Raw genomic sequence first — 17,846 nt, 5'->3', positions numbered from 1 at the left:
GTTATAACTAACCTTCCACTTGAATATGATATTTTTAATACTAAACAAACATGATACCATGGGATAATAAGTCATTAAAAGTTAGGTTAATTAGAATTATACTTTATTCATAAAAAAAAAAAGGAAGAAAAAGGCTCCAATAATGTTGTTTGCTTCATTTAAAAGCTTTAGGTACTAAAAGAAAAAATAAAAGAAGTGTTGGGGTATTTAGATAATAAACACAAATCTATAAAACAAAGAGAAAAACTTTATGGTTGAATTATTGCATAAAAAAGGGGGAAGGAATAGTATTCACACCATTAATTTATAACCCTAAATCCCAAGTTCCCCAACAAGACAAAATTGCCAACCGAAGTCAAAAGATTTGGCCCCAATTATTTTATGATTTAACCTTACAATGATTGAATTTTAACTACATTTATCTTGTTACCACTTAGGAGTTAAATAAATGAGGGTAAAAACTAAAACCTAAGCTATATATATAGGGGTGGATGGATGGCTTAAAGATCATCCACCCATTACCTCATTCTTGGGAAAAGAAGGAAAATGGGAACCATTACTCAAGGGCCAAAAATGGCTGGTCTTTTGGCTACTCTCCTAGTAGCAATAGTGGCTCTCTCCTTTCCATCTAACACCTTAGCCAATTATCCTTACTATTCTCCACCACCACCTCCTCCCTATTACTATAAATCGCCACCGCCACCTTCACCGGTTTACAAGTCTCCGCCGCCACCATCACCTCCGGTGTACAAGTCTCCACCCCCACCACCTCCGGTGTACAAGTCTCCACCGCCGCCTCCACCTAAAACTCCTCACCACCCTCCATATCATTACAAATCTCCACCACCACCTCCACCTAAGAAGCATATCCACCCTCCATATCACTACAAATCCCCACCACCACCTCCTCCGGTCTACAAGTCTCCTCCACCACCGTACCATTACAAATCACCACCTCCACCACCTAAGGTAGAACACAAACCACCACCATATCACTACAAATCACCACCTCCACCACCCAAGGTAGAACACAAACCACCACCTTACCATTACAAATCACCACCTCCACCACCCAAGGTAGAACACAAACCACCACCATACCATTACAAATCACCACCTCCACCACCCAAGGTAGAACACAAACCACCACCATACCATTACAAATCACCACCTCCACCACCCAAGGTAGAACACAAACCACCACCTCCACCACCCAAGGTAGAACACAAATCACCACCATACCATTACAAATCACCACCTCCACCACCTAAGGTAGAACACAAACCCCCACCATACCATTACAAATCACCACCTCCACCACCTAAGGTAGAACACAAACCCCCACCATATCACTACAAATCACCTCCACCTCCTCCTCCGGTCTACAAGTCTCCTCCACCACCATACCATTACAAATCCCCACCTCCACCACCCAAGGTAGAACACAAACCACCACCATACCATTACAAATCACCACCTCCACCACCCAAGGTAGAACACAAACCACCACCATATCACTACAAATCACCTCCACCTCCTCCTCCAGTCTACAAATCTCCTCCACCACCATACCATTACAAATCACCACCTCCACCACCAAAGGTAGAGCACAAATCACCACCATACCATTACAAATCACCACCTCCACCACCCAAGGTAGAACACAAACCACCACCATATCACTACAAATCACCTCCACCTCCTCCTCCGGTCTACAAGTCTCCCCCACCACTATACCATTACAAATCACCACCTCCACCACCCAAGGTTGAACACAAACCACCACCATACCATTACAAATCACCACCTCCACCACCCAAAGTAGAACACAAACCACCACCATACCATTACAAATCACCACCACCACCTCCTAAGGTACCACACAAATCACCACCATACCACTACAAGTCCCCTCCCCCTCCTCCTCCAGTTTACAAATCTCCTCCACCACCTCCACCAAAGGTACCACACAAGCCACCACCATACCATTACAAATCACCACCACCACCCCCTCCAGTTTACAAGTCTCCGCCGCCACCGCCACCTAAGAGGCATTACAACCCACCTCCGACGCCCAAGAAGTCACCACCTCCATACTTTTACAAGTCACCACCTCCTCCTCCACCTCACCCGTACTTGTACACTTCACCTCCTCCACCCTACCACTATTAATCATTTGGAAAACATCCATCCTTCAATGCCTTTAAGGTAAGCTAGCTTAATTACTTAATTAATTGTTTAAGTTTCCAAAAGATATATTATAATAATACATCAAATTAACGCTTGCAGGAAGGTAAAGAATGGTGAAATAAAGGAAGATAGCAGTACTATAATGGGAAAAGCATGAGTGAATAAGAAATGGAAGACTAGAAAAAAGAAGAAGAAGATCTAGAAGAGAAGAAAAAATGTAGTTTTTCTTTAATTAATATGTAATTGATTGATATATAGTTGTTGTACTGTCCCATGCATGCCTTTGTCTGCATGCAAGACGGATCCATCTCTCTATATATAATATTTTTCTGTCAAAAACAGGTATCGACATTTGTAAAAGTGCTACATGCCTAAAATAAAATAATGCTACTTCCATTCTCGTGATTAATTTCATATTATATGCTTGGTACAAATTATAAAGTATACATTATTTAGTTTTTATCTCACCCTAGCTAGCTACCCTTTTCAGAAAACAATTAAAAAACAAAACTTATGATAATATTACAAGTCAGTACACATTAATTCATTAAGACTATTCAATAGAATAAGAGAATTTTAGTGAAATCATGAACATCAGATTTTATTTTTTTATCTTTTTGAGTAAAACTATTTTCATTAGTGGGTTATGATTAGGTATTTTCTAAATCCACATAATAATTAGTTTTTGTAATTAATTAATTATACTGGGACACTTTATGTATTGATCATATAAATACATTTTTTGTTAATTTGTTGTTTGTTCATTTCATTTACCCTTATGATCTGTTATTTTAGATTAGTGTTTTTATTTCATAGTTATATATAGAAATTAAATACCCGAAAACACCTAACTATTTATATATAGCCCTCAAAATCATGAACAAAGATTATAAATATGCCTAAAATGTAATTATGGTGATGTAGAAAATGGTCAATTAATTTAAGTAGAAGTAATGACTTTATAGAGTCATGCTATAGTTATCTATAAAAAAAAAATATTAAAAAATTGAACAAGGTTAAGATTTCAAATGTATTATTACCGACATTATTGTCACTACTCTTTTAATTTATTTTTTAATATGATGTCTCTCCTAGCTATATCATATTACATTATTAATTCAATGAAACAAGTTCAGAAAATAAGGAGCTTGTTTATTTATTTATTTTACACAATTTTAAAAAAATACAAATTAATAATTACAAGTGTTCACATTGAAAGATTCTTTTTCATGAATAGTAATGAAAAGGAAACAAGTAATTCATCACTAGTCATTATCAGTACCATTGACCCGTCATTATATTTATATTGATAGATCTGAGAGTAAAAGTCGAGTGATCCAATATTTCACATAATTAATTATTTCATCAATAAATCCATTATCTAGTAAGCTTGAAAGTATTGGATATGTTGATGATTAAGAAAATGTTGAAGTGCATAAGGTTGTTCGAACTCATTAGGGGTTTGTTATTGCGCATTTCTTGTGTTAATTGTGTAATGCCGAGAACTATTATGAATTTATGGTCTGAATGGGTGTGGATCAACGTAAGGCCATCGAGTTTGAGAATAAGTAGACTCATATTTCATTTATTATTCGATGAACAATTTGACTCGAAAAGAATAAGAAATATTTGATAATTAAAGTAAACCAAATAGAATTATGAAGAGTTGTTTCTTACCACATTTGCAGAAATTAGGATGGGAAATGTAATTGTTTTAGTAAGTTGCATTGTGGATCTTCTTGTAAAAATCAAGCTATAAAAAAGGTAATATTTTGGTTGTTTTAGTTGATATTCATCACAACCTTGTAATTTGTGTTGTTCGTGTTGAGTTGGTCTCTCTTGTGTCTAGTTGTTACACTGTTTTAGTTGGCCTATTGCAAGTTTATTGTCATGAATTTTTTGCAATTTTAATTGGTCCTCGAGGTTTGTTCAGCTAATTGCGAAGACTTTTTTTTTCGTTTTTGTAGGTTTTAGGTTTCAAGCCAGTTTATTCTGGAATTGTCGTTTTTCATTCTAGTTTTATATATGTTTTGAATGAAACTGAACTGTTAAAAACAATTATAGGTCATCTAAGATCCTCCATAAGTTGAATGTTGAATAAATAAGATGGAGTTAATTATATAACAAGCTTAATTTATCATTTCTATAGATTTCAAATCAACAAATACACTGAAACATAAAATAAACAAAAATGAAAGAAGAAAACAAAATTAAATGATTATCACAGTATCAAACATTATTCAGAGAATATTCTCTGTTTAAGGGATTGTTTGATTCCATTTAAAAACGTGAATACATAGTAAATTGCTAAATTAGTTTTAAGGAACAAATTATTCGCGTAAACTGAAATAAAAAATACATTAGCGTTAAATTAAAGTGAGAGTCATTACTTTTACACTTTAAAAAAAAGTTAAATAAAAAACTAAAAACCTTGTAATCAAAAGAGATCTTACTGTATACACATAACAATGAAAGAATGATTTGACATTTCTGAACAAACACCCTTTAACTTAAGTTTACAATGTATTTAGATCTCTCAAATTTTTAATTTTAATTTATTTTTAAAAAACACTTGAAATAGTTTGTTTGAACGACTTTTCTAAATAAAATGGTTGATTTGACATCTCTGAACAAAGTTTCTAGATAAGTAGAAAAAACAAATATAATTATTATAATTATAATTATACTTTTGTTGATGATTATTTGATATTATAATCTCACAGGGACCTTAGAGAATGACCCTTTTTTATATATACATTGCAGCAGCCGGGAGAGATAGATTAAGAGCTATTAGAATTTTAAATTATATTATGCCTGATTAGAATTATAATATTTTTTCATTCTTTATTAACCTCTCTTATTTCCATAATACAGACCAGGTTCATTCATCCCTTCTTCTTGTCTAGCGACGACCCATGTGTTCAATCTTTTTAAAAAAAAATAAGCAATAACCTTGAATCATTCCTAGGCCTTACAAAGTTGCACCACAAAGAATATATATATAGTTTAAGATATTAGTTGAAGATATCTCAAATTATAAAAAACAGTTGAATTTTAAAAAAATTAATAATAATTGTCTTAAGTTAAAGATGAAAGTTACTCTTTAAAAATATAATCTTATTTTAAAATACAATTTTTATTAATTTTAAAAGTTATCATCGTAAATTTATTTCATAATAAGTATGAAAATCTAAAAATTCCTGCAAAGTGGAAATTACCAACTACCCCAAATCTAAACCCCACCTAAAAACAAAATTTGGACATCTTACATATTTCTCGAATCTAAATGTGTGTCAAACTAAATTCAGATACAAACACGACCTTATCTAGATTCACCAATCACACCACCTATGAGAATTAGATGGAAATAGTGTTTTTCCAAATGTTTGTTTTCTTTAAAGAGTCTGCAAGAACACTACATTACAGTAAAACTACAAAAGGAGTAAAAAAGAAGAAGAAAAAGAAAGCAATTTCAGTTTAAATTAACACAACAATAATAGTTGGAAAAGAAACCAATTCATCTCACAAAGGAGTTTCTAAGATAAGCAGTCTTAATCAAACAATTACATCAAATTTATCATAAGAAGAAACTGCTAATGCTTTTCATAAATAATAATAATAATAATAATAATAGCCCTGTAAACAACACACAGCCTCCAGATTAAAGTAGTTATCAGACAAGACAATGCAGCAGGTCAACATAACACCTTTCAAAAAACATCACAAACTTGAAAATCTTCACACAATCAATTTTTTTTTTACCTTTCGAAACATGGAGGATCTTCATCAATTCACAAGATGTCGTATACTTGAGCCCCGAGTTGACTTCAATTTGCAACATCTAGTGCTGTTGAAGCTCCCCCCCTGCTGTTCATATGGTTCCAAATATTATTTCCTTGAAAAACTCAATATACAATTTATATAGAACCCAAGATTAAATCAAGTCCCCATCAAAACTAGGGATTAGTAAGAACTTTCAAGGATCAAAGTAATTTAATCTTTTTATCTCATTGGGGACACACAATACTCATCATTCAAGTACATGAAGCAACTCCCTACTTAACACCATCATTCTTAGTCAAATGCAATAGAATAACAAACTGAGGCTAAGAATTGTATTCAGTGTTTTCTTCTTTTTACAACAACCTATCGCCGTCACCTCTCACTTCATCTAGTGTTTTCAATCAGAAAAGAAGACATCAGGATAAATAAGCCTCTTACCACTGAGCCATAATGGGTGACTTATGTTCCATGTTATGGAAATAAGTCTTTTGGTATCAATAATTCTCAGATCTGACTGTTGTAGGAAAAATAATTACCTAAATAGGATAATTGTGATACATCTTAGGATTGAGTATAATTGTAGGGCAGCAAGTAAGTTGTTAGTGGGACCACAGTTAATATATAGATCTAAAATTATGAAGAGATACAGATTGATTTTATAGAATTGTATTGATAGGTGAGGATAGAACCTTAATTGTTAGGGAGAATACAAATTGAGATGAGAACATAGAGAAATGTGAGAGATAATATACTCTACAGACTAATTTTCAGCATAACAATTCTAACAAGTCTTTCTCTATTTATACTAGTCTACCCCTCTCCATAACCGTCAGACGTTAACCTCTAGACGTCCTATCTCTTCGTCTTCAATTCTTCTTTATTCAGTTAGCCCTAAGTTGGTCCTAACTAGAGTTTAACTTTTTTCCAAATGGAAATTGATTTTATGCTTAGATTAGTATTTGAAAAGAAAACACCATCTCAAAGACTCAAACTAACTTTTCAGCTAACTCCATGGTTATCAACTAGCTGGTCATATCCTAGATTAGTATTTGAGAAGAAAATACCATCTCAAAGACTCAAACTAACTTCTCAGCTAACTCCATGGTTATCAACTAGTTAGTCATATCCTAGATAAGGGCTACAAGAATGTTAATTGAGCACACAGAAAGTAAAAGATTACACTAACCATAAGATTAGTATGTCGTGGAAAAAGGAAGACTACAAACTAGATACCTGTAAGAATTGTCTTCATTGTCTATTTCTTTTAGAATAGGGTTTTTTGTAGGAGGCTATCACAGTATCCAACATTTAAAACGGATTAGTGACCCTACTATAATCAATGTTTAATTAGTGGGAATCAAACATAAGACTTCTCTTACCACTCGAGCTACCATGGTCGGGTCTGTATTTTTCACGACAGTAAAAAGGTATACTTTATAAATAAAAAAATTAGAACATGTATTAAGAAAGTAGCGAAATCAAATCTTCAAATTAAGAAAGGCTGCCATGGCATTAGTGGATTATAAGATTGGGAATGGTAAGGAATTTTTTTTTGCTTCATTACATACTTTTTATTCTCAAACCATATTAATGAAAGCACCTCAATGCAAGACTGCATATATTGGAAACGGCAAATATGTCACTCTTTCTATGAAGATCTCCTTATTGAACGGGCTAACGAGAGACCTAATCTCGAAGGGATTGTGTTTCAGAAGATTTGTAATGATCAAAGGGCTTACATTGATCGGGAGTTCACTACCAATGAGATCTTGGAAGTCGATTCTGGCTGCGACGGGGACAAAACCCTTTGTCCCGATGGTTACACTATTGCATTCATTAAAGAATTTTGTGATATCATCAAAGATGATTACTTAAGATCGTTCAAGCATTTTCAATAGACGGCCTCATTTGAAAAAAGTTGGAACTTTAGTTCCATTGTTAGAAGATTTATGGAGCGAGAGAACTCAAACACTTCAAGCCTATTAGCCTTGTTTCAATATTCTACAAGATTCTGGCTAAAACCATTGCAAATAGGCTCAAAGTCGTCTTGTTGAACCTTATCTCCCATAATCAGATGGCTTTAGTGCAAGGTAGATAGATCTCTGATGCCTCACTTATCGCCAACGAGTGCATTGACTCCGTCGTTAGAAAAAGGAGAGGGTTTCCTTTGCAAATTAGACATCGAGAAAGCTTTCAATCATGTCAATTGGAGCTTCCTTCTTTTTATCCTCGAAAAGATGGGCTTCGGGGAAAAGTGGAGAAAGTGAATCAAAACATGCATCTCTAAAGGCTCTCTATCATTATTAACGGTGAAGTTTGCGGGTTTTTCAAGCGCTCGGTCTTAGACATGGATCCTCTTTCGCCCCTTTTGTTTACAATCGTCATGGAAGAATTATCTAAGCTTTTCGAGAGGGCAGTCACCGCAAGGCTTTTCACGGGGATAAATTTGGGAACATCGAGGCAGGCTAGTTTCATTACTCATGTTTTTTTTGTAGATGACACAATTTGTCTTGCGGAGCTCACTTCCGATAACCTCTATATTCTTAGGAAGATCCTCATCATCTTTGAGGCGTGTTCAGGGCTCAAAATTAATAGAGACAAGTTAGAGCTTTTTTTCAATGGTGACTCCCAAACACACAAGCATTGACGAACATTTTGGATTACAAAACGACCATATTCCTTCTAAGTACTTGGGTTTTCTTCTTGGAGCCAAAACTAGTTGTAAGGACATCTCGAACCCTATTGTTGAGAAATGGAGGCTAGATTGGCTCTTTGGAAGAGCAAACTTCTCTCTAAGAGTGGCACTTTCCCGTGAAGAACTCTCTCGCCACAATTTCCATTTGTACTACGTCTCTTTCCCTATCTAAGTGTCTATGGCAAACAAAATTGAATCCATCATGAGAAATTTTATCTGGGTAGCACTAACTCTTAAAGAGTCACTCATACACTCATCTGGTGTTGACCTAGCATCTCTGAAGGTTGTCCTAGAATCAATGATATCTTTTTTTATCACTTCTCTCCTTTGCAAATGATGGTGGAGGTTTAAAATGAGAATGACAATCTTTGGAAGAATGTCGTCATTGTTAAGTATGAACTTCGCGATAATGAATGGACGTCACTTTCAGGAAAATCTCACAAGAGTAGTAGCCTATTAATTTCTGGAACGACAAGTGGCATTCTAAGGGGAAACTGGTTGACTCCTTCCAATAACTTATACGAGATCTCTAATAAAATGAAAGTTAGAGTGACTATAGATTTACTTTTGGCCTCACTGAATGAAGAATCACATCGCAACGGCGCCTTTCACTTGTTGAAAAGGACAGACTGGCCAGCTTAGTGGAGACCATTATACAAGTACAATTCAACCGGTCTAACGATAGTTTCATTACCATGCGACCATCCAAAGGGTGCTAACTCATTCCCTTGGAAGTAAGTGTGGAAAGCCAAAATCCCTTTTAGGATTTCTTTTTTTTTTTTGCTGGGAAGTAATCCACGGGGGAGTTTTAACTCCTGTCAAACTTAAAAGGAAGGGATGCATTTGGCAGTAGGAAACTATAGATCACACTCTTCTCCATTGCGACCTTGTCAGAGACGTGTGGGTCCTTCTGCAGAATATTCTCAACTTTCATTGGGACGTGTCGCTTACCATCGCTGACTTCTGGGGGAAATGAATAAGGTAGGGAGCAAAAAATAACACCAGTGACGATTAAAAGCCTATACCCCTCATTATGTGGTAGACAATTTGGAAAAAATGAATAGAACATTCCAAGAGAAAAGGTTTTGGAGTTGAAATAATCAAAGCCTATACCCCTCATTATCTAGTATGTGTTTTCTATTCGAAAAAGGGAATTTTGTATGGGTTGGGAATTTATTTATCTTATTGGCATTTAGCCTTCTTTTTCTCATTTTGTTCTTTTGCTTTTGTTTCTCTTCTCCTTTCCATCTGCAATTCATTAAAAGCATCCTGCGTTTTCTTTTTAATGAAAAGTTGACATTTTTTCAAATTTAAAAAAGGCAATACCCTTTCCAAAAAATATTAATTGGTAAGAGTAGAAAGGGGAATAAAGCCATCATAACATGCTAGATATCAGATAAACTTCAAAAAAGAAACATTGGTTAGAGTCACCACTCTAATATCCTAAGTTGTGAGCACTCCTCCCAAGGCACATAGAATTCAACTCTGTCCAATTAGCACATCATATGACCAAAATAGATCAAAGCAAAGCAACATTCATTATGTAACTTGAACAGATGAAATCAGGTTTTAGCACTTAAATGATCAACTGACTATGTCTCTCTATATTCCTTATCATTTTCCCCCTCAAATAAATCATGTGAGCACACTCCAGCACCAACAAAACAATTTATGCAATCATGTTTTCATTTATGGTGCAAGCCTGTATAACTAAACAAACATTAAGATGTAGTTTTCAAACTCATCATGTGCATACATTCAATTAATCATCCAGACTTGTATTGAAGGAATGAAGCAGGTGAATTCTGATCTCAGAATAACACAGTGATGCTAATCACATAGCCATGTCTCTCAAACAAGTGTTCTTATTTAGCTGGCAGTCATCAGGATGAACATGTTCAAGGGCATGAATGAATACATTTATGCAAAAATCTATGTTCTAAATGGATATGAATACATCAGCAGGTGAATCCTGATGATGTCAAGCAAATGGGAATTATTCTACAAAGCATTTGTCATATGCTCTCAAGCCTTCTATTGGGCCCTATTGTTAATTGTATTTTGATTTATGATTTCATTCGACTCAAACCTAGTTCGCCAGCTATATCTTCATTTGCAGAATGAAGTTGAGACTCCCTCAACTAAATGTTTTTATCAAACAAAAATGAAAACACATAACAAATTTGGCGTTTTCTCATTGGACTGAGACACAATAGTTTTCAAATGGACTCAATGCAGCAAGAAACAATCAAACACAACAATTTAGAGTATGATATGGATATTTAAATTAGACACATAAGGAGCAACATTTGTAGCTCAAAGGACATAACCATATCACCTGAGGTAGCTCATCTCTAAGGCAAAGCTGTGAGTTGAGCTTCGAACAAGAACCCACGAGATAACCCATCCCCGCAACCAGGCATACCATCAATCCACTGCCAGGCTGCCTTCCCATTCTCAGATGACAAGTCCCACAAAGCCAACCTTCCTACCCTCTTAGCAGAGAAGCAAATCTTGTTCCCACCTCCAAAAACCTTAAACTTACTAGATTCCTGGAAAAATCTAAACATTTCTGACGGCATCCTGCCTGCCTCTTGCCATTCTAGACTATCCAAATCCAATTTGAGAATCAGAATCGTAGAGCAAGAAGCGTTTAGAGAGAAGGAAGATTTCAGTCCCCCAATCATGAGAATCGTGTTCCCAATTCCTCTAACTAAACGCGGCCTTCTCAAGATATCAAACACATCTCCCCATTCCTGCTTCTCTAACCTATACCAAATTTGAGAGCTCTGGAGAGTAGAAAGCTTACAGCAGAAGAGCTTCCACTGGCTCCGCCAAGGCGAGCCGACATCGCAGAGAGAAAGAACCGAGTCTCCAACCAAGATAGGGCTACGCGGCTTGGAAGGTAAATTAGACGAGAAATTAAGCCAATTGGTAGCCGATCCTGATGAGAAATACAGAGCAGCAAGCTCCGTGAGGACAAGGACGCGGCCAGGCCCTCCGACGAGAACCGAGCCGTGACGCGACCATGCAGAGCCGAGCTGGGGGAGGACTCGATAGGTCTGAGTCAAGGGGTTACAAGCGACTAAATTTTTGCCGGAGTCAAGTGAGTCAGCCCAGAGATAAACGATTCCAAGAGAAGCGGCGACTGGCTGTGGAGAGTGAAATGGGAGGAAGGAGAGGGGAAATCGGAGCCATTGATTCTGGTCTGGATCGTAGGCGTGAAGGGTGGAATGAGGAGATGTAGCGTGACGGTGGTGATGCGGCGGCCGGAGAGCGAGGAGACTGAGTGGCTGTTGATGACCGGAGATTTGGAGGATGAAGGAAGGGGAAGAAAGGGTTTCGTTGAAGAATTTGCAGACGGATCGGCAGACGATGATTTGACGAAGAGGGAGATGTGAAAAGATCTGGTGTAGAGTGTCGTGCGGCAGATGGTAGATCGGAGTTGAATCCATAGATCTCCGATTAACCGGCGGCGGAGAAAATCTAGAGAGAGAAACAGATCAATGGTTGGAAGAGAAGACAACCTTTTTCTACTAATAAAGAGATAGAGAGGCCTAATTCATTTCTTATTTTTTTTTATTGAAAAAACATTAATTTAATTGTTAAAATAGGAATTAATAAAAAAAGTAATTTTTTAATTACTTATAAAAAATAACATTAATAAAGAAAATTAGGAGTAAAGATTATTTTTTTTAAAAATCAAATAGCTGTCTCCACTTAAATTATGAACACAGGGTAATTTACATGTGGTTTAAATAAATACCTTAAATAATAAGGAAATAAATATATTATTAGATTTTTTTTATTAATTTATAATAATAAATGGTATTATTCTGAGAAATTGTTTGACATTAAAATATTATAGTAATCTTATTAAATTTGATAAAAGACAATAAAGAAATAAAATAAATTGCAATAAATTATTAAATTTATATTCATTTTGTTACAGTACAATAATATTATTTAATTGAATTATATTTTAAAGTGTATTTTTTTTATATAAAAAATTAAAGAGTATTAATATATAATAATAAAATAAAAATTAATAAATTAAAATAATAAATTAAATAATGTGATAAAATAGAGGGAGAGTGAATTAATTTTTTTATTTAAATAATCTAAACAAACAATGCCTAAGTAGTAAGTATGAAACCAGATATAATAATTTATAATATGAATGAGAATATTACAATATATATATTTTATTATGAATTTAAAATTTTCATCTAAACTGAAACTTATTAATTATATAGTTTGACATAGATTAAAAAAATAGTAACGACATAAAATATTGGTAAGATGTCGGTAGATAAGCTTTCTCCATTGCACATGTGACACACCAAATTCAACTTTGACTAAATTCAATTATTTTTACCTTTTATTATCTTCCTATCATTCCCACTTTGACACCATACAAACAAAATAAATGACCCATTATTAGAAATATCTAAATTATTTTATTTTAAATAAAAATAATAATTACACTAAAAAATATCTTAATGAGAATCGATGTTTTTGAAAGACAATTAATATTTCCTCGAATCCCGATTAGCCGATTTTTCTATGTTTATTCATCTTTTACATAATTTAGAACCATTCAAATCATAATTTAAACTTAAAACATTTTTTTAGTCAATACAACAATCTGTAACAAAATTTTACATCATAAAATTGCTCATTAACCAAAAAAATTTCATCAAATTAAATTACATTTTTTATACCAACTTGTGACAAAATTAAGCATGGCTTCAAAAATAACAAATATGTTTAAACTCAATCTCTCATATAAGCAATCACCAAAAAAAAAATTACTTCCATGTACAAAATATTTACTTCCAACTACATTCTCAAGCCAAAGCAACTTATTATATTATACAAAAGATTAACATTGCAGTAAAAAAAGTGCCAAAGTAAAAAAATATGAATGACAGATTTAACTTGAAATGATAGCATCAACTAACAATTTCCACTTTAGTAATTCTTGATCCCAATTTCACATCCATATTAAAAGTAAAAAGGAAAAAACCTTGCATAGAGAAACAAATCCAAAAGATAAACCACAATCAATTAAACTAGTCTACAACATGGTTTGTACTTTTGTAGCCTACAACCTCTCTACATGATTTTTTTTTTTTTTTTTTTACCATTTCACTTGAGAATTTTGACCATCAGATGATGTTTTCCTGCAGTTTCCTTTTGTACCCATATGTCTATATATGTATTCTTATATATACATATACTATGGATGGAGCCTTCGAAATAAACCCCCCCCTAAAACCAAACACTAACTACTGACCTCTCTGGTTGAAGTCCATGAAGTTGGGCGCATTGTTCATCTGATTTCCTCCGTTATTAGTATGGCCCATGTGAATATGTTGTTGCTGGTGTTGGTGTTGGGATGACAGTTGAGTTTGGTTGTTTGAGAAGTTTTGAAACATGTTCTGCTGTTGTTGTTGGGGGGAGAAATGGGGACGGAGAACTCTATTGAACTGGTTTCCATTATTAACTGGAGAAGGTGTTTGACCTGCTGCTATCTTAAGTCGTTGTAGTTCTTCCCTCAGGGCATCATTTAGAGCTGCAACCATTTTTAAATATATTTATTTAAACACAACATTTATGAACATCCATAGATTGAACTGAACTTAGACTGTATATGATGTGAATAAAATTTGGTGTGTGGTTTTCCTCATTCAGTTATACTTGATTCCCACAGCATATATAAGCAACAAAACAACTTTGAATAAATGATATACCATCTCGAAGATGCGCTTGTTCTTCCACAGCCTGCAACCGCATTTTAAGTTCCTTGTTTTCGGAAGTCAATCCAGTAGTATCTCTCTGTTATCACATAAAAGTGTGTCATCATCAGTGTAATTATGACCTACTTGGGAACGATTATTGTTTTTGTTTCTAATAATTGAATATGGATCCAGATACAGACACTTTTGGAAACTAAAATTAGTTGGACACGTATTCGGAATTTTGTATACGGATCCGGATACAGAAACAAATTCAAAACGCATTTCCAAATGAGCAATTATAACTCAGCAGTTAATCCCGTGCATCTCTTTGTTATAATATATATATAATTTAATGAATTTCACAAGATTTTTACATTTTTCAGCAAGCAACATTCAATTTTTTTTCTGCAAACTTGAAAATATTATTTGATGAAGACAAGCATTAGGACAATCCTTGGAGATATAACAACACCAGACAATTTGTTGTTCAATTCAAACGCCACCTTTTAACAGTAAACATCAGCAAGGAGAATTAAAACGTTCAAACTCCATATATGCAAAGTGGGTAAAGGAGTCGGCTTAAGGGATACTTATACACATGCCTGATTATTTTGAACTCAAGAAAATCTAAATACCTTAGATTAGTTGAATTTGCTCAAAATGTTTTGGTGATAATATTTCTTTCTTTGAATTGAACATTAGATAGCACAGATGAAAGTCTACAACATTCAGCCCTCGTGATTATAAACAAGGATTCAGATTTTAATGCTTTGTTGAGGAACAGATGTATAATATTAGATAGAAATGACATGTATTAATGCATTGTTAAAATACAAATAAACAAATGTCAGAAATTTAATGACGACTTCTGATGCCAAACTACCCTGTGTTAGACATAACTTCCACACAGTACAAAATCTAAGCAAACTTATATTGCCTTGATCCCTTTTTTTGTGACAAGAATATCATTATCATTGGCTTAGAAATCCAACACTTCGCCAAAAATTATTGACAAAACTTTTTTGATAACCTGTTACACTACCCTTGAACTTTGAAATAAAAGAGTATTTTACCCAAACAAATCAACTATTAATTATCTCAAAATCAGCAAAAGTGCTATATCTGCCACACAAAATGAGGCGGAGGAAGTGAATTGTAACAGGTTCAAAGGAAAAATATTAGCCAGTGACTAACTGTAGAACCTAACAATGCAATGAAATTAAAAATAATAAAAAGAAGGATTTCTTAAATTAAATAGGCCTAAAAAGCCACCATTATCACCTCAATCGTGTTTATATAATTCCACATCTTAATTCACTAAATAATAAAGTGAATGATAGCCATGATTAAAATTTAATGGTAGGACAAAGCTCTAAAACCCTACTAGAGCCACAAGTTGATGGGGGGCAAAGGGAGGTTACCAATCACCAATTTTAAACGACTAACCCAATTTCGCAAACATCGAGCACAAAAAGTAACTATCCAGATTTAATTATCATGTTGATAAAACAATGTTTGGAGCATACCTGAAGCATGGTGACCTGGGCTGATAATGTGGTTGCTTCTGTCTGAAGGGTCTGTACTTTTCTCTCTAGTTCACAAGTATAACGAGTTTTTCTCTCCTTTGAACGTGCCGCAGATTGTCTATTCGCAAGAATTCTGCAACGGGGGAAGGCAAGAACAATCAGTGTATCAATTAATTTCAAATCTTTAGTTTCTTTGTTTCACAATCACCTTTAGAAAAAGGCAACTTCAATAATGAAATGAATTATTAAGGATGGCTTTCCAAAAGCCGATGACAAAAGACAATTTGAGAAGATTTTTCGATTTCCATCGTAAATTTCTTTCCTTAATTCCTATCCCCAATTGGCTCTTGATAACAATAAGCTTTAGGCAAAATGAAGTGAATAGTTCAAATTGAGTGATTGTGTTTGATCTTGTCTCCTTTGTGACCAATAAAGCAAGGTTGGTGAATTTGCATTACTTAGTGATAGTTAGGTTTTTATCCCCCTCCCATTAACAAGAGATATAAAGCTTAGATTTTGGTGTTCTTGACTAGTCAGACACAAAGAAAACTTGTGCTTTCAACAATATTGCCTTTTAACTATTTATATCGATAAAGATAGCTGTATCATTCCCAAAAAAAAAACATCTTTTATGTTACACTGTATTGTTAAAAAAAAAACAAGTTCTCAATCAACATCTTAATTCAAGACAATAGTAAATTAACATAACAAAAAGTAATAATTTTTGGGAAAACAAACCTTTTAGCTCTCTTCGGATCGAGCAAAGCTAGCTCAGCTAGACGATCAGGTCCCGTCGCTTTCTTCATATTATCCATAAGCGGAGAATCAGCCTCGAAAGAAGAGGAAAATCCATCCATGGAATTACTATGTCTATGACGACTCCCAGCCGGCGGTTTTCCACCAGTCCTCTCCGATTCACCCGGAAAGCCGCCAATAGCAGACGTAAAATCTAAACCCTCGAAAAATTCGGCGCCAACCGATAAGCTTCTAAAGTGTGAAATAGGAGCAGTAGGCCTGATAGCCATGGAACTCTCAGCATCCGATTTGGAAGAATCAACAGCCATGGGAGCGTTATTCTCGGTATCGGATGAAAGAGAAGGGATATCGAAAGCAGCTAGGTTGAAGTCTGGAACGACGTCGTCTAATAGTAAGTCGCTGGCAAAGCGTAAGAAGGTTTCTGATTGAGATCGTCGGTGATATCCCCGTCGAGTTGGAGTATCCGGCATCTGATCGATGTCCGTCCGGGCAAGTAACGGCGCCGGAATATGTTTTCCGGTGAAATTCGGGTCCATAATTTTACCGACAGTGAAGATATAGAGAGAGAGGAGATAGAAATGAAGAGAGAGAGAGTGGGGGTGGAGGCGGATAAATTGTGAGTTTATTTGTGAGTGTAATAGAGTGAAAAAAGAAAGGGTATAAATGTCAAAAACGCGTAACAAGAGGTGGGACCCGCGACCAAGCAACCACCATGTGGCAGTTGGGCTGTTTCTGTTTTAGGGGATGCAGCTGCCGACTGCCGTTGCCGTCTCAATTGACCGGAGAGATTATTATTAATAAAAAATTAATTATTGTCTAATATTTTATTATTATTTTTAATTATATATTAATAACTCTTACTTTTAATTTATACTTTAATATCTATAATCCAAACTCTATTCACTTTAACTATTATTTATATAGATATGTATTGTAATCATTTTTTTATTAATCAGATATTCAAATGCATTATTACACTTTAATATTATATTAAAAATTAGCTTAACTTAATTATTTGTAATTAAATTAAAATGAATTAAAATTTTTAATCCATAGTTATCCAATTATGGTAATTTAAGTAACATTTGACAATAATCTATCTTTAAAAGATCAAATATTACAAACATAATTATATAAATTTATACATATTAT

The 17,846-nt window shown here is 34.5% G+C and overlaps 3 protein-coding genes across 7 annotated transcripts; 1 reads left to right on the top strand and 2 right to left on the bottom strand.

The window, feature by feature from the left end:
* The first annotated feature begins 493 nt into the window (after positions 1–493).
* Positions 494–2,553, top strand: LOC124945722 (extensin-2-like). 4 transcript variants are annotated; one of them, XM_047486207.1, is made up of 3 exons: positions 494–1,131; positions 1,219–2,208; positions 2,290–2,553. In XM_047486207.1, the coding sequence occupies exons 1-2, from the start codon at positions 547–549 to the stop codon at positions 2,170–2,172; spliced, it is 1,539 nt and encodes a 512-aa protein (XP_047342163.1). In that variant the 5' UTR covers positions 494–546; the 3' UTR covers positions 2,173–2,208; positions 2,290–2,553. The 4 variants fall into 4 exon arrangements, with proteins under 4 accessions (XP_047342163.1, XP_047342164.1, XP_047342162.1 ...); XM_047486208.1 differs by having other exon boundaries at positions 494–1,185; positions 1,438–2,208; XM_047486206.1 differs by having other exon boundaries at positions 494–1,185.
* A 3,134-nt stretch (positions 2,554–5,687) lies between these two features.
* LOC124945227 (SKP1-interacting partner 15) lies at positions 5,688–12,196 on the bottom strand. Of its 2 annotated transcripts, none has more exons than XM_047485620.1 (2): positions 11,007–12,196; positions 5,688–6,057 (listed from the first exon to the last, which is right to left on the bottom strand). In XM_047485620.1, the coding sequence occupies exon 1, from the start codon at positions 12,121–12,123 to the stop codon at positions 11,023–11,025; it is 1,101 nt and encodes a 366-aa protein (XP_047341576.1). In that variant the 5' UTR covers positions 12,124–12,196; the 3' UTR covers positions 5,688–6,057; positions 11,007–11,022. The 2 variants fall into 2 exon arrangements, with proteins under 2 accessions (XP_047341576.1, XP_047341577.1); XM_047485621.1 differs by having other exon boundaries at positions 5,688–6,054.
* A 1,413-nt stretch (positions 12,197–13,609) lies between these two features.
* Positions 13,610–17,293, bottom strand: LOC124946073 (transcription factor VIP1). The gene is made up of 4 exons (XM_047486633.1): positions 16,677–17,293; positions 15,939–16,071; positions 14,425–14,509; positions 13,610–14,246 (listed from the first exon to the last, which is right to left on the bottom strand). Exons 1-4 carry the CDS (start codon positions 17,228–17,230, stop codon positions 13,960–13,962), a joined length of 1,059 nt encoding a protein of 352 aa, XP_047342589.1. The 5' UTR covers positions 17,231–17,293; the 3' UTR covers positions 13,610–13,959.
* Positions 17,294–17,846: the final 553 nt, after the last annotated feature.

The sequence above is a fragment of the Impatiens glandulifera genome, chromosome 7, assembly GCF_907164915.1.
Source record: "Impatiens glandulifera chromosome 7, dImpGla2.1, whole genome shotgun sequence".
Taxonomy (NCBI): Eukaryota; Viridiplantae; Streptophyta; class Magnoliopsida; order Ericales; family Balsaminaceae; genus Impatiens; species Impatiens glandulifera.
Note: the sequence above shows the minus strand (reverse complement) of the source record. Positions and strands in the feature narration are given on the sequence as shown.

Excerpts from the sequence above, each read along its gene's own strand:
- LOC124945722 (XM_047486205.1), top strand. The coding sequence starts at position 547 with ATGGGAACCATTACTCAAGGGCCAAAAATGGCTGGTCTTTTGGCTACT.
- LOC124945227 (XM_047485620.1), bottom strand. The coding sequence starts at position 12,123 with ATGGATTCAACTCCGATCTACCATCTGCCGCACGACACTCTACACCAG.
- LOC124946073 (XM_047486633.1), bottom strand. The coding sequence starts at position 17,230 with ATGGACCCGAATTTCACCGGAAAACATATTCCGGCGCCGTTACTTGCC. Across the intron at positions 16,072-16,676 it reads GATCCGAAGAGAGCTAAAAG|AATTCTTGCGAATAGACAAT; the intron begins GTTTGTTTTCCC and ends CCCCCGTTGCAG. Across the intron at positions 14,510-15,938 it reads CCCAGGTCACCATGCTTCAG|AGAGATACTACTGGATTGAC; the intron begins GTATGCTCCAAA and ends ATGTGATAACAG.